The following is a 23,965-nucleotide window of genomic DNA, read 5'->3' as shown; positions in this document are numbered from 1 at the left end:
GTTCCTCCATCTCCATAAAGAAGGCTTAGTTTAAATGGGAAGAAAAATAATTCTGCCACACAAAGCGAAGAAGACAGAAATATTTTAAGAGCTATCTGCAATTTTATTACTTCCCCCAAAGTCTGGGAAGGATTCTTTAAAATGTATTACTCCGCTTAGCAGGGATAAGAAAGGTCATTAAGACATAGGACAGTCATGTTCCAATCTGCTGAGACAAGGAAGCCTTTGAGCAAGCATCATTTGGTGAGTTCATACTTCTTCCCTGGCTGCAGCTGGTGGTCCAGAATGTTAATGTCTGCTCAGGGAAAGAAAATAAAACTCACCTTTGTGGCTGTGAGGAAAAAAAGCAGCCAAATGTGAAATCATGCACCGGGGCCTGAGGGAGAGCATGCAAGGTCGGTTTAACTCCGAGATGCTCGTTGTAGAGGTGGATGACAAGCGTTATCATTTCAGCATCACTAGCTACCACACTGCTAATGAAAAAGAAGAAGGCAGCAGATGGGACAGTTACGTAGAGAATTTTGTTCATGGTCTGTAAGCAGCCTCCTAGGCAAGCAGTATGCAAAGGCAGGTTTGGGATGGTGAGCGGAGCTCAGAGGGGTATAGCCCTTACCCTCACCCTGTTCTGGGCCGCACCTAGGAGTGTGAACATTATTTACTGCACGTCTCTTTAGGCTGGAAGACAAGAGAGCAGGATTTCAACCTGGAGAGATGGGATGCTGGAATTTGAGGAACACAGGCTACAAACCTCACCTGGTTTAACAAGCCTTGCCAGCAGCCTAACAACATTTCCCAAATTCCAGTTCTTTGACTGCAGGAAGAGTAGCGAATGTGCCCCAAATGACCAGAGGAAAGGAAAAGTGGACCACAGATCAAGACAGGGAGAAGGGATAGTCTCAGAAAAGCTCTCTCTGATGTAGATTAGAGAGCTATTAATTTTTAGTGGGTTCAAATTTAGGTTTTTTAAATCTGAAGTGGATGGCATCAGAAAAGGACAGAATTAAGAGAGGCGTCAGCAGCCCGGTTTTTCAGAAAGAACGGCGTGTGTTAGAGCTTTTTTTATGTAAAGTTCATGGAAGTTGCATATATTGGATCAAGCAGGTCCTTGTCATGTTTAGCCAACCAGGGGAGCTACAAGTGGGATGCTCCCCACAAGCCCCCTCCCAGTCTCTGGCAGATCACCCATCAGGAGCTCCAAAGGCTGGAAGCAGGCTGGGCTGTGGATCCCGAGCTCTCTGGGTGCACCTTGGTCAGCAATTGTCTCCAATGTATTGGAGACAGCTGTCTGGATGTAACTTTGTTAACAAACAGTGGATCATTATCTTTGGGTACTGTCCTGCACAGAGTTCAGTTTAAGCCCTGATCTTCTTCCTCTTCTCCAACAGAGACCTCTTCTTCCTCCCCAGGATTGGCTCATTACTGGAAGACTCAGGACGGATCTTCATCTCGGTAAAAGGGATGGAGAATTCATGGCCTTTCCACGGCTCCCAGTTCACACCCTGGGAAAAGACCAAGTAATTTCTTTTACTAAAGCACCCAGACCAAGTGTTAAGAGTCTACCACTGTCCCCCTCTAATACCATTTTGCCCTCCAATAAACGGAGACACACTACTGTTCACCAGATTTTGACTGTAATTATAATCAGTCTTCCAGACACTCCTAATATAAATCAAATCTCTCTCAAGTTTGGAACACCGCAGGACTGAGCCATCTTCAGGCCTGAAGTAAGCCTTTACAATGAGATGCACACCAAGGCATGCACTGAAAGCCAAGGTATAGGCTACATGAGACAGTGAGTCAGCATCCTACTGTGGCTCTGGTCAGTGTTTTTTCACATGTTCCCCTCAGAAATCAAGACAGCTCCACCTCAAGTGTCCCCACCCACCAGAATCAGGGGGCCATGAGCTCAATTCCTCTGGATCCAGAGAGGACAGAGTAAGAGCTGTAAATTTCCTTACGGATTATATTCCTTTCAAATTAAACGAGTTAGGATAGCCTGGGCAATCTCTCCTGCTCCAAGGAGAGACATTCCAGGCTAAGGAGAAGAGCCAACCACCACAGAGAGCTCTGCCACTCACCTCGCTGTGCTTGCTCTCCCCGTATTTCCCATTGAGGTTGGCCAAGTGGCAGTTCTTATACCACCACGCACCATGGTGTGTCAGAGCACAGTTGCTGAGAGCCACGTCATTGTCCCTGTCCCACGTTGTGAACTTCCAGCCGTTGTGGTAGGTCATCGCATCCCCTAAGGAAGGCATGAGACATGAACAGGAGTAAGATACAGTTGCTCAGCCTGGGGGCTTATACACCTTTCAGGCAGAACACAGCAGGCCTATCAGGGGAAAAGCAACAGCACAGGGTAGGGCTGGGCAATAATTTCTAAAAGGCTGCTACTACAGGGCATGTCCAAGGGCTGAATCCTCCCAGCTGACAATCTAAACCTTACAGCAAGAGGATATTAAAGGAAAAGTGGAAGACAGTGGCAACGGTAAGGATTTACCAGTGGCAGAAGCCAGCACCAGCAGAGCTGCTGCTGTTAAGCAAAATCCCATCCTGAACAAAAGCCACTCTGCACTTCTCAGCTGGGGGGCCCCAGAAGTTGCTCCCCCATCAGCACAGGTTGTCTCATGGAAATGCTTCCCAGTCTGCCTTTTCAGCTGGTGTTTCACTGGGTTACAGAGCCCTCTCTTCTCATGAAAAAGCAACTCTTTCTCCTGTCTTCAGCAGGAGACGGGCCTGCTGGCACACTCTCCTCAGCCTTCTGAGGAAGTACAGATATCTCCCTTCAAAGAGAATCACATCTGATCTACCCTGACCTAATAAGCTCCCACGCTACTGGCAAAAGAAATACACAGGTCCCAGCATTTGCTTCTCTGCACTAAGCAGAGACAACACAAGCACAAGGCACTCCTCACCAGCGTTGCCTCTGTAATTCCCCACTGATAGCCTGTATCTGTCCCTGCTCGAGGCGACCTGGAAGAAGTCATAGACAGCATAGACAGATTCACTGGCTGTCCTCAAATCCACTCGGAGCTCATAGCGGATGGGGCTGCTGCTTGTGAGATTGTGCAGCTTGTCAAGGCCTAGAAGGAAAAAAGAATTACTCTCAAAAGGGAAAACCTAGTTCACCTTTGCAGTCCTAGACTCTCACCCTGTGGCCATTTTGGTTAAATCAGCTATTTCCTGCCTCCCTCCTTTCCCGCTTGATGCTGTCATGACATTTTGCCAAGTTTATGCTGTTTTATCTCATTTTCTGGCAAGAGACAGCAGTATCAGATAAAACAAACAGCCTAAACCAGCACAAGACTGGCTGTAGTGCAACATTATTTTTCCCAGAACATTTAAAGACTCTTGCTCCAAAGACCTTGACCTATTTAGTGCTGGATGGAACATGGAGCTCACTAACAGAACACAACAGACAAAAAAATTAATGAGTACACCAAATTTTATGTAGTATCCCGGTCTTTGTATTTTCATAAATGCAATTTTATTTCTCCTCATAGGAGCACACAACCCTGAAATAAACCTTTCCAGGGTATGGCTTGTTCTGGGACTGCTCCAAAGCCCAAAGATGTCAGTGGAAATACTTAGTGGGCCTTTAGATATCCCTCAGTGCGTCATTGGCATTTCTAGGGAAGACACAAAAGCTGAGAGTTCAAGGCTACAAGCTTGGGGCATTGGCTATTTCAGCATTAAGGTACTTCTACAGAGCTCATTTTCAGCTCTTTGCTGGTCACACCCATGTACCGTACCAAGCCAAAATTCCCCAGTGGGATCTCCAAAGCCTTCCACATAATTTTTCCAGCGTCTGTAGAAATCCACCTCACCAGTGCTCCGCCTCTGAAACACCTGCAAAGCAAGGATTGCTGAGTGAGAGTTCATGACAGGTTGAGGAGAGACAAGGAGGATGGGGATGAGAAACGCTCATCCTGATTCAAACACAGACAAAAAGGTGAAGCATTCAGGAACAGACAACTCTAGCTGATGGCATGCTGCACCTGAGCAGGATACACACAGGAATCCATTGCTATTTTCTGACTGCACATAAGCACCAGGGTGAATACTTAGCTGTGCAAATTTTACAGTTTACTTTCCACAAATGCCTAAGGACAGCACAAATCTGAGTGTGATCTAAACACTCAAACAAAACAGGCTTAGAGATAAGATCCACAAGACACCTGGGTTTCTAAACTTCACCAAAAATCAGAGGGACTTTGGCAGTAACACATAACAAATTATTTCAGTGGAAAAAAAAAAAATCACTTATCACTGAATAGGAAAGGTAAAAAAGGGAATAAAGGTATTTTCATTTGGTTGTTTAGGGACACAGCCATCAGAAAACCTCAGAGTCACTCCTTCATGTTCATGCACATTCCCCACCTCAAAGCATCTGTGCTTCTGCCTCCAGGTTCCTTTGAGCCACTCAACAAGTATTGTCTGGTCAGGGTCCAGGTACGTGCTCACAGCACTAGCATTTAAAATACTAACAGGCATCAGCTGAACTGCATTAGTCATCCACACATATAACCTCATCCTGTGGTGAAGATGAGATAATACAGCTTAGTTAACTCATTATGAAAGGCAGTTAAGATAAGCTGTACTACCTCATGTTTATGAGGGCTGAATCCTTCCTCACAGACAACTCCCATGGCCCAATTGGCAAGAGGTAACACATTAAGCTGTCCTAACTCAGTCACTGCCCTCAATCAGCAATAATGTAAGCCTGTGTGGCATTCACAATCAAACAGTGAAAAAGCCTTTAAGCCATTCAGCCTCCCACAGCATTCCTACTGACAGTCTGAGGGGGTACACCAGCATCCACTATCCTTCCTGGAACGTGCCACTCCAAGGCAGGAGCTGAAATACAGTAGTGCAGTAGAGCAAAAGGAGCCTCAGCAAACACTGGTTCCAGGTCCAGTTGATCATTCTCATAAAGAAAAGCCAAAGAGGAGCAGAGAACCACTCACTATCCACCCGCCTCCATCAGTGGTCATGTCACAGTACACCTGCATGGGCCTGCTGCCATCCCCGTTCAGGTAAATGGTGTACGTGCCGCTGGGGGCGTTCCCGTTGCGCTGCGTCTGGCTGCAGTCCGCGGGGTACGGGTGGAGGAAGCCAACTGTGAGAAAGAACAGAGGGGGCAAAACTTCACATCAGCAAAGCAGGCCGTAGAGCTGGGGGAGGCATTTTACACCCTTAGAAATCTCCTAAGGACAGTGGTACTAGGAGAGAAGTAAAGAAAGCAGCAGCACTCACACAGTGCCTGGCTGCATCAGCATGCTGCTGCCGGTAGCCTTCCCCGCTCCCTGGGAGGTGGCTGGTGGACGGGACCCCCGGAGGCTGCAGTCTTGGGTCACAAGTGAGAGCGGGAAGAGGAGCCCTCGTTTGTGAAGGTGTGAGTGCCAGTAAACAAGAACTTTAATTCCTTTGCATTTCACAATTTGTCCACAACTGGCAACCCCTGTGGGCACCAGCACAGTATGAAAGGCTCCTACAGCAAGCTGGCATGAGATTTTATTTGACTTGCTGCCATTCCAGTGTGCATTTCCTGACCTCTGAAAACAACGCGGGCAGCTACCCAATGCCACGAGAGTACTTCAACAGCTGTGCCCTACCATTACTAGGATGGTGCAGAAGGATCTCTAGCATACCATCACCTCTCCTGCCCACTGGCAGCTCACCACCGGGCTCTGTCCCGCACTTGGCTAGCAAGGTTTGCCAGCAGCACTGACCAGCGTGGGCAATCTCCCCTCACACTATCCCCCGTGGTGCTTCCAAGCCTCCAGACAGTGTGCCTTACAATGGACGCCCAGCCAGGAGACACACTGATTTGCTAGATGGTTTCCTTATGATCACATAGTTTCCCAGTGCATCTGTAGAACATGAACTCCATCTCTGACCTCCACCATAAAGCACAACAGCAGCAGAGCAGAGAGAAAAGTGCAACACCTAAAGTCAATTCCTACCCGTTGAGAAGGTACCGTCTGTCTTTCTGCTCTGGAGATCTCCCTTATAGGCCATCACGAAGATGGTATAGCTCACTCCTTGTTCCAGTCCTTCCAGCACAAACCGTTGTTCGGTAGGACCCAGCTGTACTTCCTGTCAAATAAAACAGATCAAAGTTTAACACATCTCTGAAGAGCATTTAGCTTTTCTGGACCGTAGGACCTTATTCTCGATATGCGTTTATGGGCTTTTCTTGTAGAGTTCAGACAGGCATATTCATTGTATATCCCTGAAACAGAGAGTCCATCTCCTCAGAAGGAAGATTTGGGGCAAGGTTTCAAGAAACACTGCTAGGGCACTGAGGACACCCTAAACCTGGTGAGTGCTGCCCTTCCAGGAAAGAAGTTAGAAAAAGTGAAGAAACAAACATGTTCTCTGTAACCAGAGATCTGCCATTCCACTGTCAAAGTCCCTCCACAGCTTCTACTCATGACAGTAGCACATCTCCTTCCTTAAGCTCTCCCTCCCTCAACTGTGGATAACATAGATTCTCCCTCAAAATTGTCTTTCTGTGTTCCATATACCCACAAGATCCAAGCTGCAGAGCCCAAAATCATAGGGGTGATTTCAGTGGGGTCTCTGGGTCTGAAGAATTCACTGTACCTTGCTTGTGCCATCTTGACCTCGGTAGGTCAGAGCGTAGCCATCAATCTGTGCTGCAGGAGGAGTCCAGGTAACCACACCAGTAGAATGAGTCACATTTGATACACGGAGGTTCTTGGGAGGATCAATCTCTATTGAAAAATATAATTCAGGTCCCATTGCATAAATGAAAGACAGCAACTGCAGTGCAGGGCTTGGGCTGAGCTTTCAATGCCTGATCCTGTTAACTGGGAAGTACAGAAGTCACTCAGTGACCTTCGTAGCTAGCAAGCGGCAGAAGACTAGACCAAACATGTCAAGGTCTGCTACAGATCTGGTTCGAGATGTTCTGTGAGCCCTGCAATTGGCTCAACTGCACAGAGCCCAGGAGCTCCTGACACATCTGTCTGAAGGCTCATCTCTGAGGAGTGTTCACAGATAGGTCAGGTTTGGGCTCCCTGCCCCAATCCTGGAGCACAGCCCTAGTGTGGTGGCCTGCTGAGAGCCCCTACCCCTTGTTTCCCTGCTGCAGATGAAACGTGACTTCACAGGCTTTATTGTTGTCATGCTTCAGCCTTCTTTAGTAAACACAGGAATACAAAGAAAGCCACAGCTTTACAGTTTAGTCTGTATATGGGACACCAGCTCCCTCACCAACATCAAAGGCTTAGCCAGACTTTTCCTGTGCAGTCAGACTGCCCAAGTTCAGCATGAGAACGGAATTATTTTTAAGCAATGCCAGTTCACAGCAGTTGTCAAAAAGCATCTTATGAGATACCCACAACAGGGCTGCAGTGCTTCCCTCAGGATAAAAGCAATTTCCAAAGCTCAGCTGGAAATAACAAGAATGGAAACGGCCTCTCCCTAATTTTCATCCTGCTCTTGCTATATTCTATATATTTGGGGAACATCTTTAGGAAAACAATTGAAGAAACAAGGTTTGTCTGGCTTTTCAAGTTTTAGAGAGAAGGTCTGTGGTGGGCAGTGATGTCCTTCGGGGAAGAGTGCTCCAACCCTGAAGTATACCTGGATTTATAGCAAACTATAACTGAGTAATTCATCTCAGTTCCCTGCTCTTCCACAAACCTCCCTGGGGGACTATGGGCATGTCACTGTCAATTCAGTTCTTCTCCATATAGACCAGGCAACAAAGCTTCCTAGACCTTGAAGAGTGCTATGAGGGATGATAAGCATAACAACAATTATAATGCATCAGTGAAGTATTACAGTTGCGAAAAGGCCATGGAGAAAGACAAGGCCAAGCTATGTCTATATTAGATAAAGGAGAAGAGTGGAGCAGTGTGGCTTCTCCCATAAAATGCTGCACTCCTTGTGCCTAGGGTTACTGCTTAAAACAGACACAAAGGCAGAGAAGAAGAAATCAAAACACCAAATATATAAGGAGAACAACAGGGACAGTAACACCAAAGTTCACACAGCGTGTTGTTTAAAATGCTGGCTATTCGTTAAAACTGAGGGCCACCTTTCACCAGGGGCTGGAGTTGACCATTAGTTTGTTATCTAATGAGCTCATGCTTCATTTGGGAAACCACTAAAGAATTGCTTTAAAACGATCCAAACACTTTCTCAGTCGCTCACTACATGTATACCTCCCGCTGGACAGAAGAGGGAGCTAAAAGGCACCCAACCATCACCAGAAGCAAGGGATGGGAAGGGCAGCCTTAGAGGCTACATTTTCACAGCACTGCTCTTAAAGGCCAGCCAGCAGTTTCCACGGGCACAGGAGACCACTGCAGAACAGCCTCCTGCCACAGCCGGTTCTAATGCTAGGAAATAAGCAGCCGTCACCTTGCATAACAAAACGTTTTGTTTTTTTCCTTTGAAGTTATATTATTTTAGCAAAGGTATCATTACATGGCTTGTTTCGTGCAGGTATTTCAAAAATATCCCTACTAATGCTAAATGCATTCCTTCTCCCAGCAGTTTCACTTCATGCAAAATTTCCAGGTGTCTCCATTTTCAGTCCAGGTCAAAAAAACAACATTTTGCTGAAACTTTTCTTGCATTTCTAGTTCCAGATCAGTTCCGTTTGGTCTTTTGGCCTCAGGAGATCTCCACTTGTCGCCACCAGGTGCCCTTGACCTCTGTAAAGCACTGGGGAACTCTTTGGCATCTTGCCCTAAATCCAAGCTTCAACTGTTCTCTCTCACACCAGCTTGATTTATAAACTAAGAAAAAGTACATTAGCAAGGCCAATGGATAATGGAGTGACCCTGAAAATGTTCCCAGTACACCATAATCCTTATGGCTGACTGAACTGGACAGATTTAAGCTTGACTGGCAGTCTCCTAGGACCAGTCTAAGGCCATGACTCAAAGGGCAGGCCTTTATTTTTAATTGTCCCCGATTTAAAAATGGTTTAACTTTGGTTGTTAAACCTCTGTTATTGTTAGGCTTGATAGCAGCACAGGAAGTACTGCTTGCTTTTGATTAAGGACTAGCAAAATAAGGCAGGTACCACCCGCTGTCTTTACATCTGCCTCTTCTATAATCATCAGTCTCTGTTAGGGTAGTGTATACCTACACACTTATCTCCAGAATATGTTTACCACTGTACATCTTCATTACCCAGTAATGCAAAGAGAGATCATAAAATGTAAAAGAACAAGCAAGTAGGGTCCTTTTACCCCCTTTCTTTTCCCTTCTTGCCCACAGTTACCTGTCAGCATGTCAGTGCTTGCCCTCTTGCTCTGCTTGCTTCCCCGCTCTGCCCAGAGATGGATGGTGAACTTCATGCCTGGTTTCAGTCCTGTCAGGGTGGTAACGCTCCTGTCCTTCCCCACTTCGATGTCTTTGGTGTCCCCATCAGCAGAAGCGTAGCTCACCATATACCTGTCAATGGGAGCTTGGACACTATCCCAGGAAATGGTAGCCGAGTCCTCTGTCACTTGGTCAGTCACCAGATTCTTTGGGCTGTCCATTTCTAAGAAATAAAGCGCAGAGTAGAAAGTGTGGGTAACAAGTTCCCCTTAAAATTTTTGCTTTCTGAAGTCCTGTGATCCCATCCCACCTTCAGGAGGCGCAGGATGAGATGGACTAATCCATCTCTAGCTTTACTGGGTCTCAGTGGCTAACCACCATGTTTGCTATTGACAATGCAGAACTGGAGTAAGACAATTAAAATAGGGGTGTTTCCTTCCAAGTCTTGATTCAGTGATAAATACTATTCTTACCAGTGAAGCTAGTTGAACAATCCTAAATTTAGGCAGGATTTAAGAACAGGAGTGCATACTGTAGGGCAGAGCTCAGCCACACCTGCAAAATTAAGCATACCTGAAGACCAAAAAGAGCAGGCAAAGCTGCTAAGCGAGAACCGCAGTGTTTTAGCAAGGTGCTGTGAAGCTCACACTAGGCTGGTATTTTCTGAATTAACAGAGCAGTCCTAAAAGTTCTCTAGACCTGGCGCTATCTCTATCTGAAGCTTAAAGGTGTCTGTAGTGTGGATGTCCCCACATCAGTGATCATAAGACTAACCGGTGTCTAGTACATGCTCTGCAACAGGCCAGAAGAAAAGAGGACAGAAATTGAGATCACCTCCATGACACAGTGTCATGTAGAAGCACAAATATTCTTTGGAATACCTGTCACTGCCTCAGTGCTGATCCTCTTGCTCTGCCGGTTTCCCTTCTCTGCCCAGAGGAAGATGGCATATTCAATGCCAGGTTTCAGTCCTGTCAGAGTCGTGGTAGTCTCATTCTTTCCCACTTCCATCTCCTCTGTGTCACCATCAACAGAGGTGTAGTTCACCACGTACCTATCTATGAGAGCCTGGACCCTGTCCCAGGAGATGGTGGCTGTGTCCTCTGTCACTTGGTCAGTCACCAGGTGAGCTGGGCTGTCAATTTCTGCAGAGACAGTTAAAAGTGAAGAACACAAGCTGTCAGTCAGGCTGTACTGTGACACTCCCTCCCAAGGGCCTTGCCAGTTTCTTCCTTTTTCAAATCCTATTTCTGATCGCACAGTGATTGGACCCACAAAGCTGGGTGGTGTCAAGGTCTGAGGTGGTTTGACTGGGGTCTGTCTTTAATCCTTGCAGAAGCTTTCCCATGGAACAGCACAGCCAATCCTGACCTGGACAGAAGAGAGCCCTTGAAAAGCTAGATATTGTTACTTACTTCTTTTCTCATGGTCACAAGCCCCTGAAGCTCACATACATGTCACCTGTCCAAAAAGAGAAAACCACCAAAGCTCTTTTGTTAAGAGACCAGGATGACTCAGGTACATATTTACTCATCTCCTTTCAGCAAATCCCTAACCTAGAGCATGGGTCTTGTAAACACTTGCAACTGCTTGCAATTGATTCATTCAGTTTTACAATGTTGTTATTAACCAGTAACCCTCACACTGGGTGGATCACTGCACCTTCTTAACCAGGACTGGATGCACAGGGGAAAAAGTCCTGGTAAGAACAACTAAGAAAAAGTGATTAAGCATGCTGTTGCAAGAAAAGGGATCCTGCGTGCTATTTCTCTCTCTACTCTTCAGTTTCTTCATCTGCAAAAAGGAATTAAGCATTTCTCTATTCCATGATGAAGGATAAACAAATTAACCAATTAAAATAAAACATGATCATACAAATACATAAGAGACACTGCTGCAAAGGCTTCATTTTCCCTAATCCCTGTTAGTAATCACAACACAGCCCATTTGTACTACATACAGGTAATCAGAATCTCACTGTGATGATGCTGAATAGGTTTCACAGCAAGATGCACTAACCTGAAGACTTGATCACTTAAGCCTGAGTCTCCCTCTGCTGTGAAATGCCCTGGGATGGACTTATTCAGCGTTAAGGCAAAGCTGGGCTGTAACTTATGCTCTTAAAATCTATTGCCTGCTTACCTGTCAGAGCCTCAGTGCTGGCCCTCTTGCTCTGTTGCTCTCCCTTTTCTGCCCAGATATAAATGACATACTCCATGCCTGGCTTCAGTCCTACCAAGGCAGTGACATTCTTGTCTTTCTCCACCTCTCTCTCCTCTGTGTCCCCATTAGCGGAGGTGTAGCTCACTCTGTATCTGTCTATTGAAGCCTGGACTTTGTTCCAGGAAACAGTAATTGCATTCTCTGTCACTTGATCAGTCAGCAGCTGAGTCGGGCTGTCAATGTCTGTAAGCAAAAGTGATAATTATTGGAAGTTTTGGTATAGTGCCATAGCAATCACAGTGGTCTAAAGACAAAGACAACACAAGTTTTATAGGCAGAGGTATGTTTTATTAGAATACCAAATATATTTGGAAAAACAAATGAGCTCTGGGAAATGACTCTATGCCCAAAGACCTAAAAAGGCCTCGTGTGTCCAAAAGGTTGTTTTTTGTTTTGTTTTTTTTTTTTTTTTCTCCAGCTCAAACTGGTAAACCTAATAGAAGTTTTATCTTGAGCTATAAACTGTGTTTTGATCATTCAGTGTAAATAACTGACACTTAGGCAAGTCCCATTGGATATGACCATCTGTGGAGCCAAATCATTTCTTACTGTTGGATATAGTGTGAGGTAGGTAAAGCAAGAGTGATAATTGCTTGTAAACCCTGCCATTCTTGACACACTGGTAAACATATTTGCATACCAGTGCTGAGATGGCCCAGGCTTGGCAGGGCCAGTCAGCCCTCTGCATCTGTGCTGGGTGAGCTGGGCTGCTGATTTCTGAAGGACCACTTAGGAGTGAAGAATAGGGGTTGTCCCAACAAGGCTACACTTACTCCTTCCCCTCAAGGGCCCTGCCAATTTCTTCCACTTCTCATCCTTTATTTCTTATCAAGGGTGGGCCTGAAGTACAAAGCTGGGAGGTGCCCAATTCAGCTGGGGTCTAGGTCTCCTCCTCACAGCTGCAACAGCAGGGCTCTGTTGAGGAGCGACAAAAGCACAGCCAACCCTGCAAAAGCAGAGAGGAAAACCCATGCAGAATATGGTACTACTGTCTTTTGCTTTCTAAAGATCAGAGCCTCTTGCCTGGGTTGCTTTGGGAATTAACCCACAAAACAAGTCACCTGCTCAAAATCTCTGTCTGAAATGCAGCTCTCCTTGAAGAAGATTATTTCATACTACAGCAAAACTTCCTACTTGTCGCAGCTCTGATGGCTGCTGGGCTCCTCTCTCTGCCCAGAGGCCGGTGGCATAGGTTTTGCTTGGCTTCAGTCCTGTCAGAGCAGTGATGCTCTTGTCCTTCCTCAATTCCATGTCCCTTGTGTCTCCATCAGTTGTGCTGCATCTCACCAAGTACCTGTCTATCAGAGGCCAGACCCTGTCCCAAGAGGCTGTGACTGTCTTCTGTCAGCCACCTGGCCACTGCATGGCCACTAGACTGGTAATTTTTTTAAGAGAAGGTTTGAAGGTGAAGAACCAGGCAATGGCACTAGTGAGGACTATGAAAGTGGCTTTTTTTCTCGTGGAGAACGTGAACAATCTCCTCCCATTATTACAATAGTTCCCCTGCCCTTTTCCCAGATGGAAACACGACGCTAGATTTCACAGGCCGTAAAGTCACTATTACAACACAGCCTGCAGGAACGTGGCCCTCTGAGGCCAGCCCAACAGTCTATGACCTTCATGCAGAGTATTTTTTTTGTTGTTTTGTTTTGTTTGTTTGTTTGTTTTTCTCTTCTTCACTGAACTAGCAGCCTGAGCAATGAAGGACTTGCAGATGCCTCCCAAATTACTGGAACAGCATTTCTTATTCTGGCTTCTTCTGCTGCAGGCTCTAAACTCCAGGGCACAAATGCACAACCATCTGGCAGCCACATTGTAATTTACCACACACCAGTTTAGCTGCACTATGATTTACTATACATTAGCTGTGGTAAAAGTTGTGATTTTCCACCTGTGTGCTCTAATCTCACCTCTTTTGTGAGATGAAGATAATGTTACTTCTCATTTTAACGAAAGATGCTGAGGCTCATTTGTGTCACCCTAGAGCAGCACACACTGGGAATGTGTATTTGAATAATCCCAGCTCAGCTAGTTAGTCATGTAAAATGCTCACATGTGGCAAGAAAAAGCAAAGTGAATTATTTTCCTGTGTGATATGAAAATCAAGTTTGTTCTTTAGTTATAATTGCACTGCAGCTGAGTATGGCCTGTGCCTGTATGTATGTGCACTGTATGCAGTGCTTTTAACTATTTAATTCCCTGGGTCGTCCAGGAGCTTCCCAGCCAGTCACCTGTCTCAGTGAGAACATGGGCTGGCTTGAGACAACGGGCCAACCTGAAAGTAGGTGATCGACTAAGCTCCATAATTAAGCATTTGACTGATCCTTACTGATCCCCTGTGGGTGGGAACTTCAGACAGTCCTACAAATTTCCCAAGGCAACTCCTGTTGTGTCTAGCCCAATTTATGTGCTTAAATGTGTTGGTTAACATCCTGAGTGGAGCATCCCAAACATTCCCCTAGGTAACTTCTGCTGTAGAAATGCAGAGTGGACATAGAGAAGACAGTTGTAAATAGTCAATATAAACTGCTCCTGTACATACAGCCACATTGGACCACAGCTGGCTGGATTACAAGAATTGAGTTTCCTAATCCAACTGCAGACGCAGTTGCAAGCACCCCTCCCATGGAGACTCCCTGCCACCAAGGGTCAGCAACCAAATGTCCTGTTTGGGAGATTTGATTCCTCACGTGATTCTTAATTTATGCCACGATCCAAATAAATTTAGTTTTCCTTTTCAACAAACAGTCCGTCATGACTATCTATGCAAAAAGTGCATGAGGCCCCTGACCTCCTGGGGGACGCCACAACAGCCACCCAAAGGAAAACTTGGAGGTTTATGGCATTTTAAAGGCAGGGCACAAATTACATGTCCCAGTTATAAGGCTTTAGTTTTGGCTGTGTTTCACTGATCTCTGTACCGATAGTAACTGGTGCCTTGCCATAGGGCCTGTCCACAACAGGACTCAAAACAAATTGTTGTCAAGCTGAGCTGGAGACCTGTTTGGCCAGACTAGTAAGAACAACATGAATTTTTTGCCTCACTAAAAACCTGTGCAAAGCAGGAGAAGCTTTATTAAAACAAGTGAAATTGATAAAGGAGTTTGAAATTCAAACTCAGCCCCCTTTGCTGCTGCTGCAACAACTCACCTGTCACAGCTCTGGTGCTTGCCTTCTTGCTCCTCTGGGGGCCCTTCTCTGCCCAGATGTGGATGATATATTCCATGCCTGGCTTCAGATCCAGTAAGGTGATGACATCATTTTCACTCCCCACCTCTATTTCCTTGGTGTCCCCATCAGCTGAGGTGTATCTCACCATGTACCTGTCTACGGAAGCCTCAACTTTATTCCATGAGACAGTGGCTGTACCTTCTGTCACTCGGTCAGTAGCCACATTGGTTGGGCTATCAACTCCTGAGAGAACATTGCAAAGTGGAGGATTAGAAAACTCCAGCTGAATTAAATCACTACAATACCCGTCACAAACACGTGCACATTTCCTTCACTTTTGGCTTCCTGCTTTGTCCTGCTAAAACACAGAGTCACCTAGGTTCCCCGCTATAGCCCCTTGAGAAAGAAAGGCATCCATGAGAAACCATCATGCTCAGAGTGGTAGAACAGTCCTGCTTTTTCCCCACTTGGATGAAACTTCCCATTTTTTTTTCTGCAGGAAGAGCTTGCAGGCTACCTACCTCACCTTCCACGGGTACCAACTTAGGCATTACCTTCTCACTTGCTCTCCTCACAGCACCAAGTACAGGTCCCATCCTTTTTCTGCCTCCCATGTCAACCGTTTGTTGCTCCTCCCCTTCTGCCTACCCTGCAGACCTGTCTCAAGGCTTCTGCTATTTTAAGTGATGAATCAGAGTTTAGTGGTAGCTCTTGCAATAGCTGGTATTTGCCTTTGTCACAGCTCCTAAATTCCAGGGGTTACATAAGAGTATGAGCAGAATTACTCATTATGGATGTTTTTTTTTTTCTTTTTAGGAAGTTTTGCAGCCCCCATGTCTGCAAAGACCAGCTCAAAAACACAAGCCAGGGGTACTCCAAATACTCAGAATCTACACAGGGAAGAAGAGCAGCCTTACAATGGCGGTGTGGAGGTTGTAGGGCTTGCTTTAAAATCAATTTTCTTTTAATGGAATAATTTACATGACCACCTCAGGAATGACAGCCTGATCTGGGATTTTTCAGTCTTTTGATTCAACACGCCTACCCTTTTGGAAGCGAGCTGAATTTCAGAGTTTTTGGAATCTTATAGGGAGAATAAGAGTTCAAAATTCTGCAAGCTCTTTTGCAATATAATAGCTCAAAAATATTCTGCTTTTTTTTTTTTTTTTAAGAGCTTGAAGTATCAGCAAACCAACAGGATTTCCAGAACTGCTTTAACATTTATATCTGGAATGACTAGGCTGCCGTTTACAGGAAAAATAAGTCAAGTGACAGTGGAACCTGCCAGACCTTCTGAGCTGTACTGAACATACAGTTGGAGCAGAAGTCAGCCTAAAGATGCTTCTGTGCTTTCCTCACGCTGGAGATGACGTCTGACTCAGGCTCTGTTACAAGATGAAACAGTCCAAAGCTTCAGCCTCTAAGGGCCAGCAAGTAGCTGAAGCCTCTTCAGTCATTTCACATGAAAGAAGCAAAGACTCAAGCTACCACAGAAATGCCAGGGCTGTGCCTCTGTGCAGCCCACTAGGCACACAGATATAGTCCCCAGGGGAAATACAGGCTTGGTGATGGTGTGCTAATCTGCTCCTCAGTCCAACTGCTCTGTTCGGTCTGGTGAGCAGAAAAATAATGCTGGAGGAGTCAGGCAATACAGGGAGGGAGAAGAATTTGTCCTCCTCCTTATTGCTCCTGGGCTCAGAGACTGGACAAATGATCAGCAGCTAATAGCTGCGAGGCAGCCAGCAGCAGCTGCCCAGAGGATCCACGAGGAAGAGCCATACCCAGACAGCAAACTGTGTGTGCTAGGCTTAAGCAAGGTCATCCTCTCAGTGATCTAGTTAGGGAAGTCATGAACCAGCAAACTTCGAGTTACTGCTGGACCTAGCTCTGCGCTCATTTGAGGGTTGTTATTACATACCCAGGCCAGCTTACCATGTTTATCCTGTGTCTCGCTGGAGCTGTTAGTCAGGTTAAGGGTGGAGTTACTGTAGTTTTAACACCAAGGCAAAATACTGAGCTAGGGTTAGGTTTAGTGTTTAATATACAGTGTAGACAAGCTTAAACAAGACATAAGCAGACCTGGCTGCAGGTCATCCATGAAGCAGAAGACAACTGTGCACCTTTTGTGCTGCAATCTTGACAGATCTGTCCCCAAACCCTGCGGTATCGCTATCATAAAAGAAACTTTCCACGTACCAGTCCTACCACTCACTGAGGATGGTTTCCCCTCTGTATCATCTTTCACAGGTATGACAGTGACCTCGTACTCTGTGCCAGGTTTCAGGCCTATAAATAGCAAAAGGGAGCATTAGCAACAATTAGGGAAGACAGCAATTTTTCTTAAAGCTATTTTGTTTGCCTATTCAGTTCTAGGTTTGTAGCAGAGAGGAACTTAAAGTTCCTAACTTCCTTTTGTCTTGAGAATGAATGCCTTGAGAAGAGCACTTCTGGTCCAGGCTTGCCCTTAGAGCATACATTGACTATAGCCAGTTGGGATTTCCATAACATCAGTGTTACCAGCTCTGAAACAGAATAATAAACTTTATTCCTAACAAGGACAGAATTAAAGCTGAATTAATATATGCCTTGAAACTTGCTATCCACAAGGCAGAGAAGCTATCTCCCTGTGGAGACACTCATCATTATGGAAGAGGGGGATTCCAATAGACCTCACCCTGGCCTACAACATGCACGAGGTGAGGGAAAACTGGCCATCCACACATAAGAAGAATCATCTCAGGACTGTGGTCTGATTGTCAATCGCCCCTGCCCAGTTTGGAATACCCACAAGTACTCACCAGTCATGATGTGTCTGCTCTTAGGGTCATTGCTTTTGGGCACCATGACCTGCTTCTCATCCATCCCCATCAGGGATCTGAACTTCAGCTTGTAATAATCCACATCTGTTGGTGGGTTCTCCCACTCCACTTCCAGGGAGTGTTCCATCTCCTCCGTCACCCAGATGGCACTGAGTGCAGACAGGACTGGGAAGGACAGCAGAGGGCCATCAGGAAGCAACATCAGCACAAAAAAAGTAAATATAAAAGATAGGAAGTTGATAAACAGTCCTCTCTCCTGCCCAGTCGCCTGCTCTGAGACCCAAGACACTTTCCTCAGCCAAACTGAAGACATCAGTAAGTACAACACAATCATTATTTCAACAGGCTTAGTTTTATCCATGGTAACACTCCAACTCAAGAGTTTTCTGGTTCTTAGCTCCCACCTGTTATGCTAGAAGCAAGAAAAATCTCAAAGTAACCAAATTTCTGTTTTTGTTGAGTGCAGGCAGACAGCATAACATCAGCTGCTAACAAAACAGCATTTCAGTTCTCGAGAAACTCCTTTAAATATGCAGTCTTTCCACATTCAACATCCTAACTTCAGTAGCATAAGGCTCATTCAGTCCTGGGACAGAGACTATGAGGAAAACCTGCTGTTGCAGACATGTTTGGCAAATTAGTACCTAGGAATGAAATGCTGCCTACTTTAGAGTCCCTTCTACATCCAGTCAAAGAGTGCATTATTCTTAATAACATACTGGCTTTATCTTGCATGCTTCCATTCCTGCTTCTTTCAGCAGGCAATATTACAGATTCCCTGGAATTCAGGGGTGTCAATGCAAGTAGGATTTGAGCAACATAAAGGGAAAAAGAAGAAATCTGCAATACATTCATCCCTATTGAGACATATCTGGAAACAGATTCCCCAGAAAAAAAAACAATGACAGAAAACTAACACAGAGACTCAGAAGAGAAAATGCTCTCCAGAGCTCAGACAGGATGTTACAAACCTGTAAAGCCAAGAAATTTGGTCCACTTGTTTGACTCTAACTTTAAAGATCTAAAACTTCTGACTCTGAAGAAAAATACTGCCTGCTCCTACCTGTACTTGCTTCTAGATACTTGGGCTCACTGGCAATCCCCTTCTTCAGGTGATGAAGTGTGACATTGTAAGTGGTGCCAGGGCGGAGACCCACAATCTCACAGCTGAGCTGCTCTTTGGACACACGGACTTGTTTCACCAGCCCCTCATACCCTACTGGATAATAGCTAATGAAGTAATTATCCACATCAATCACTGGATCCCAGCTGACAGCCAGAGAGTTCTCTGTGGAGTTCATCAGCTGCAGGTTTTGAGGAGCAACCACTAGAAGAGAAACAAATTACAACACTGCAATGAGGATGATGTCTTGTCACATGGCCAAACAATAAATTTTTTCAAACCTATTTCAAATACAGAAAGAATGCAGAACTGAAACTCCCAGTCTTTGATTTGTCCAATTCTTTCTGCTCAGCAGCATATCATTAAATACAAACGAATACTGCAGTCAGAAACAATTACAATAATTTCCTGGACAACTCTTTCCAGCTTCTAAACCCACACTGGCATTAGGAAAACTCTCTCAAAGCTGGCCGTTACAAAGCCTCTAGGAAGACAAAGACAAGCCAAAAACCTTCTTTTTGTATAACTGTCAGAATTATTTCAAAATGTCAACTGGTCCCCAAAACTGGGAACACATTTTCTTTTGTACTAATGGAAACTTACACTTGGAACCTGGAAGAGACCTGCTGCAAATAATAAATTTCAGGACACCACCAGTGCCTTAACCATTTTGCCACAAGACAGACAGCTCATCAGTGTCTTGAAGAAGCCCTTGAAAGCAGTCAGTGTAGAACATCTGTCAGAAAGTTTACCTGATTTTAATTACAAATACATCAGAAACTGATCAAACCATCTACCAGCTGTATTTCATGAGCAAGGCACTAACCAACAGCAAAAAACAGATAGTAAGTGTCTGTAAAAAGGCATGTGTTAGCAACATTAGGTCAGATAACATCATGAGATTCTTCTCACTTAAAAGGCAGAATTCATTCCCTTGTGTAATTCACAGCTCTCACCAGATTCCACCTTCAATATGTGCATGACATTGCTTTTGATGAAAACTTTGTATACAATGTGAGAACATTCATCCTGTCTCTCCTTGTGACATAGAAGCTGGATTTGAATAATCCAGCTTTGCAGTAAAATAATAAAGAACCTAAATACATATGGTGTGTATATCCCTTGTCTAAGCATAGTTGAGAAGAGGATTGTATCTGCCTCTATGACAAGGAGAGATGTGGCATAACAAACCAGTATCATCTGTTTAGGACAAGGCCTAGGATAGTATGTGTTTCCGAGCAGGGCATTTTGATGAGGGTTTCTTGCAAAGGCAGTGACCCTCTAGCCCAAGGGAATCTGTTTTTACAAAGTGTTTTTTGCTCTGCCCTGAGCCATCTTCTCCAGCCGATGCCACAAACGCAAGCGCTTCAGGACTTGACCAAAACGCTCCTGGTCAGGGCCAGGGGTGCGGAGGGGAAGGAAGCGCTGTCTGGACTTGGTAACCCTGGAAAACCTCCTCCTCTTGCTCTCCGACAGCAGAGAGCCTCCTAGCCTGAAGTGAAAGGGCCCACCCCGGGTACAGCTCTGATTGCTGAGGTGAAGGAGCAGGACGGGCGGCTGTGGGCCGTGCCAGGGGCCGCCTGGCGTTCTGCTCGCTCTCAGCAATCTCTCTCCCTCAGGCAGCTTCTCCCCCGGCAGCCGGCTGAGGCCCTCACGGCCGAAGCAAGCAGGAAAGGAGCAGCACATCTACAGATCCAGCACGGCGGGGCTTCTTGGGCACCCCGGCTCCCCTGGGAACAGCAGAGAGTCCCTCTTCATGTTCTTTTCCAACTTCCTGATTACAGCATCAACACCAAGACATCCTGATTAAACTAATATTATACTGAGGTACCAAAAACCTGTCTTTTGTAGTTACTCTTGTTTTAAACTGGTGGTTTATTCATCTTCAGATATCCCACAGTGCTATTTTGGACTGCCAGTAAACAAAGCCCAGAAAGAGCACAGGCCAATAACCTGCTGCTCAATGTGTCCTTGTCCTCTATTTCTGCTTCAGAAGGAATTGCAAGACATTCATTATACTGTTGCATGCTTGATAGTAACTTCTAAATGTTCAGACATTCCAATTAACATGGCAATATACAACAATATATGTCATTTCACGATCTGAGACACGTTAAAAAAAAGAACATAATAATAAAGATAAATAAAAACAGTGGTCAGTATAAATCTCCCAGGATGCAGAAATCTAACCCAAATTGGAACAGAAAAGGCAATTTGACATCTATGGGAGACAAGCGCTTGGCTACAGATGCCGAGATAGGAAACATTTGCCTTTGAACTTAAAGTTTTCAAGCAGGAGTGGAGATTGCAGTGCTCAGAAACAGCAGCAAAATCGATTGTGCTATATGCATTAACTCTGTGGTGCTCCCTGACTCAGAAAACAGAGGCTGCTTTTGCAGCCTGTAAAGCAGCCACAGGTAGTGTGTAAAGAAGCAGATCCAAGGCCAGACCCAGCCAACCCTTTGGGAGAGGCTGTCTGGGCAACAGTTCTCTGGGACAGTTGTTTCCACTCTGGGAGAAACTCTTCTGCTTGCCACCTTTGTAAAAGTGCTGCTTCCTAAGCAGCAAATCTCAGTCTACTGACAGGAAAGAAGTGCTGGAGCCGCAGAGAAACATCTCTGGATAGTTTGGAATGGGTAGGAGGAATTAAGTTTTGACACAGAGCTCTTGTTTGGATGAAGAACTTGAGCTAATAATCTTTAAAATAAAAGGTGACTCTCTAAGCAGGCAGATCAAGCCTGAAAGGTGAGGGATGATCCGGAGCAGAGAAGACCTGCTGCTCAGCATGTGGCTGTTACCTGCTTCTCCTTCACGAGGAGACGAGAAAGATTAGACCAAGCAGTGATGTGCTGAGAAGGAAAGGCAGCTTCCAGCGTAAAAGGCTGAGTGCTGAAGCCTGGAATATCAACCTGTGGTTATAGAGAGATTATAGGTTTTTCAGAATGAAGCAGAAACTGCTGGACACACACCTCAAGGTCAGCTCAGTCAGGTTCCCCAAGCAAATCCTGCTGCCTTGTAACAAAGCAGGATAAGAGTGAACTTCTCAAAGACCTACCTTCAAAGGGAGGTTATTTAAAGGATTTATGCATCCCTTGTCTCACAGGTTTTATCAAACCAACTACCTTGTCAGCAAGCAGTGCACACTGCAGCAAACATGATTTTAACTTCTATTGCCTCATTTGTATTTCAAGAAACAGCCTCTGGCTCCCTCTTCAACTGCAGGCTCCATAGGCTCCATACTCAGTTTTGCTCTCTCCTTCAGCTGCTACGCACAGGCTTGTACTAGCACTACCTTTAACTGCGTTTCCTCATTTCCCCAATTCAGAACTGTTTTCCAGGCAACTCCTGAAGACAAGGACCAGTCAGCAACCCCTAGCCCAGCAGGAACTCTGACAGGAACATGGTGACCCCAGGCTTGGCTTACCTACAGGACTAACCAAATGTCTGTAGGAGGTAGAGAGGGAAACTCAAATTGAAAGAATGAAAGAAGAAATAACTCACGGGCACGTCTTACCCTGGGAGCAGTCAAGGCCAAAGAAGCCATCGTGGCAGTAGCACTCTCCTGTGTCACAGAACCCATTGCCACTGCAGTCCCCAGGACATCGTTTCTCGCTGCAGTCCTCTCCGATGAACTCCTCGTGGCACCGGCAGACCCCTTCAGCTGCGTCACAGACCCCGTTGCCGCTGCAGTTCTCAGGACAGAGCTGCTGGCTGCAGTCCTCACCAAAGTAAGGCTCATCACAGATACACTTCCCACCATCGCAGCGCCCGTGGCCGCTGCAGTGGCTGGGGCAGGTGGGGCGGGAGCAGTCACTGCCCTCCCAGCCCTCGGCACACTTACAGCTGCAAGTCTGGTGGACAGGAGTCCCGTGGCCGCTGCAATGCGAGACGCCTGGCCGGAGCAGCACCAGGATGCACAACAGCCAGAGTGACACACAGATGAGAGAAAATAAAATAAATAAATTAGGAACGTAGCAATCAGCAAGTAGCGCAAAGGTGTGTTCAAGGTCATTAAAGGGAAAGCATGGACATCACTGGAAAATATGGGCTGAAAAAGACCTGAAGACATCACCTTGTCCATCTGCCCCAGGTCCTAGGAGGGACCAGCTCCACCTTTGCCCTTCAAGGCATTTGTCCATAGGCAACAGGAATGCAGATTCCACAACCACCCCAGAGAGTCAATCAGAAAGCTTTTCACAGTCTCTAACCTGGATCTTCCTGGGTTTAATTTAAGCTCACCATTTCTCACCACAGTCATTATAAAGATGGTGAGCACATTATTCTCATCTGCTATACGCCTGTGTTTTTAATGTAAACAAAGACTGCACTTCTCCCTGTCTCCATTCCCCAAACAACATCATATTGTTAAATTTTTTCTTAGAGGCTATGCGGTATAAAACTTTGATCACAGGCAGAGCCAGTGGCCACCACAAAACATCATTCTCATAACAGACTAAAAGAGGAGCAGAGTTTACCAAAGAGGAAATAAAAAGATAAATTCTCAACAACTGAAAAATTCTGGAAGCAAAAATTAAAAAAGAAGAGAGCAATGAGAAGTTCCTCCCTCACCTTTCACCCTCCTTGTCCTCCAGAAATTCCTCCATTGATTTCTCTCACCTACAGGAAACTCAGAAGCTTTATCCCTTCCACATCTAGGAAATGCCTGGGGAGCCTTCCCCTGCACTGGTTCCAGAAGTAGTATGTACCACATTTTGGGACCTTCAGATTTCCTTTCAGATCACAGAAACCAGAGCACCATCTCATCTGTAGGACTCAAGAGTTTCGCTCACAGAGAACCCCCAATAACCTTAACAAATGGATTCCAGTCCCCAAATCTCTGCAGTATCTAGGATGTGAGAACAGATACTCCAATTGTTACTTACCCTGGCTTCCCCCACAGCACTTCTGGGGGCCTGCAAACTTCTCTCAGCTCTGCCACTTCTTTCTCAAGCTTCTCCATTCTTTCAAACAGACCCCTTATGTGGGTTAAAGTTTCACAGTCCCCTTTGGGTGCACGAATGTGGATGTTGTGCCTAAAGATTATATTCTGCTCTTCATTTTCCTCAGTCTCCCCAGGACCTAGCTGCACCCCACTGTTGTCTGCATGCTGTAATGGATCTGCTTCCACCTTAATCTGGGAGGACGTGGGCATGTCAATCTTGTAGGAGTGGCTGAAGGATATTCTTTGACCATTGTTGGTGCAGTTGTGAGATGCAGGATGTTGAACAGCAGATGTCTGAAGAGCACAGCACAGCAATACCCCCACTGGGAAGGCAAGCCAGCTCTGGAAATTCATCTGGCAGGTTTTCAGAGGAAGAACTAA

At 45.7% G+C, this 23,965-nt stretch overlaps 1 protein-coding gene across 1 annotated transcript; it reads right to left on the bottom strand.

Annotated features, from left to right (window-relative positions):
* Positions 1-82: 82 nt before the first annotated feature.
* On the bottom strand, positions 83-23,965 carry TNN (tenascin N). The gene is given in 17 exon segments (XM_032995531.2): positions 83-1,499; positions 2,079-2,242; positions 2,913-3,080; positions 3,750-3,846; positions 4,965-5,116; positions 5,964-6,096; positions 6,607-6,737; positions 9,266-9,529; positions 10,188-10,451; positions 11,449-11,712; positions 14,680-14,943; positions 16,897-16,986; positions 17,499-17,684; positions 18,583-18,846; positions 22,157-22,534; positions 23,526-23,556; positions 23,558-23,965. Coding segments are annotated over 17 exon segments (3,378 nt in total). The 5' UTR covers positions 23,939-23,965; the 3' UTR covers positions 83-1,352.

The sequence above is a fragment of the Tyto alba genome, unplaced genomic scaffold, assembly GCF_018691265.1.
Source record: "Tyto alba isolate M040663 unplaced genomic scaffold, T.alba_DEE_v4.0 Super-Scaffold_1000006, whole genome shotgun sequence".
NCBI classification, from domain to species: domain Eukaryota; kingdom Metazoa; phylum Chordata; class Aves; order Strigiformes; family Tytonidae; genus Tyto; species Tyto alba.
Note: the sequence above shows the minus strand (reverse complement) of the source record. Positions and strands in the feature narration are given on the sequence as shown.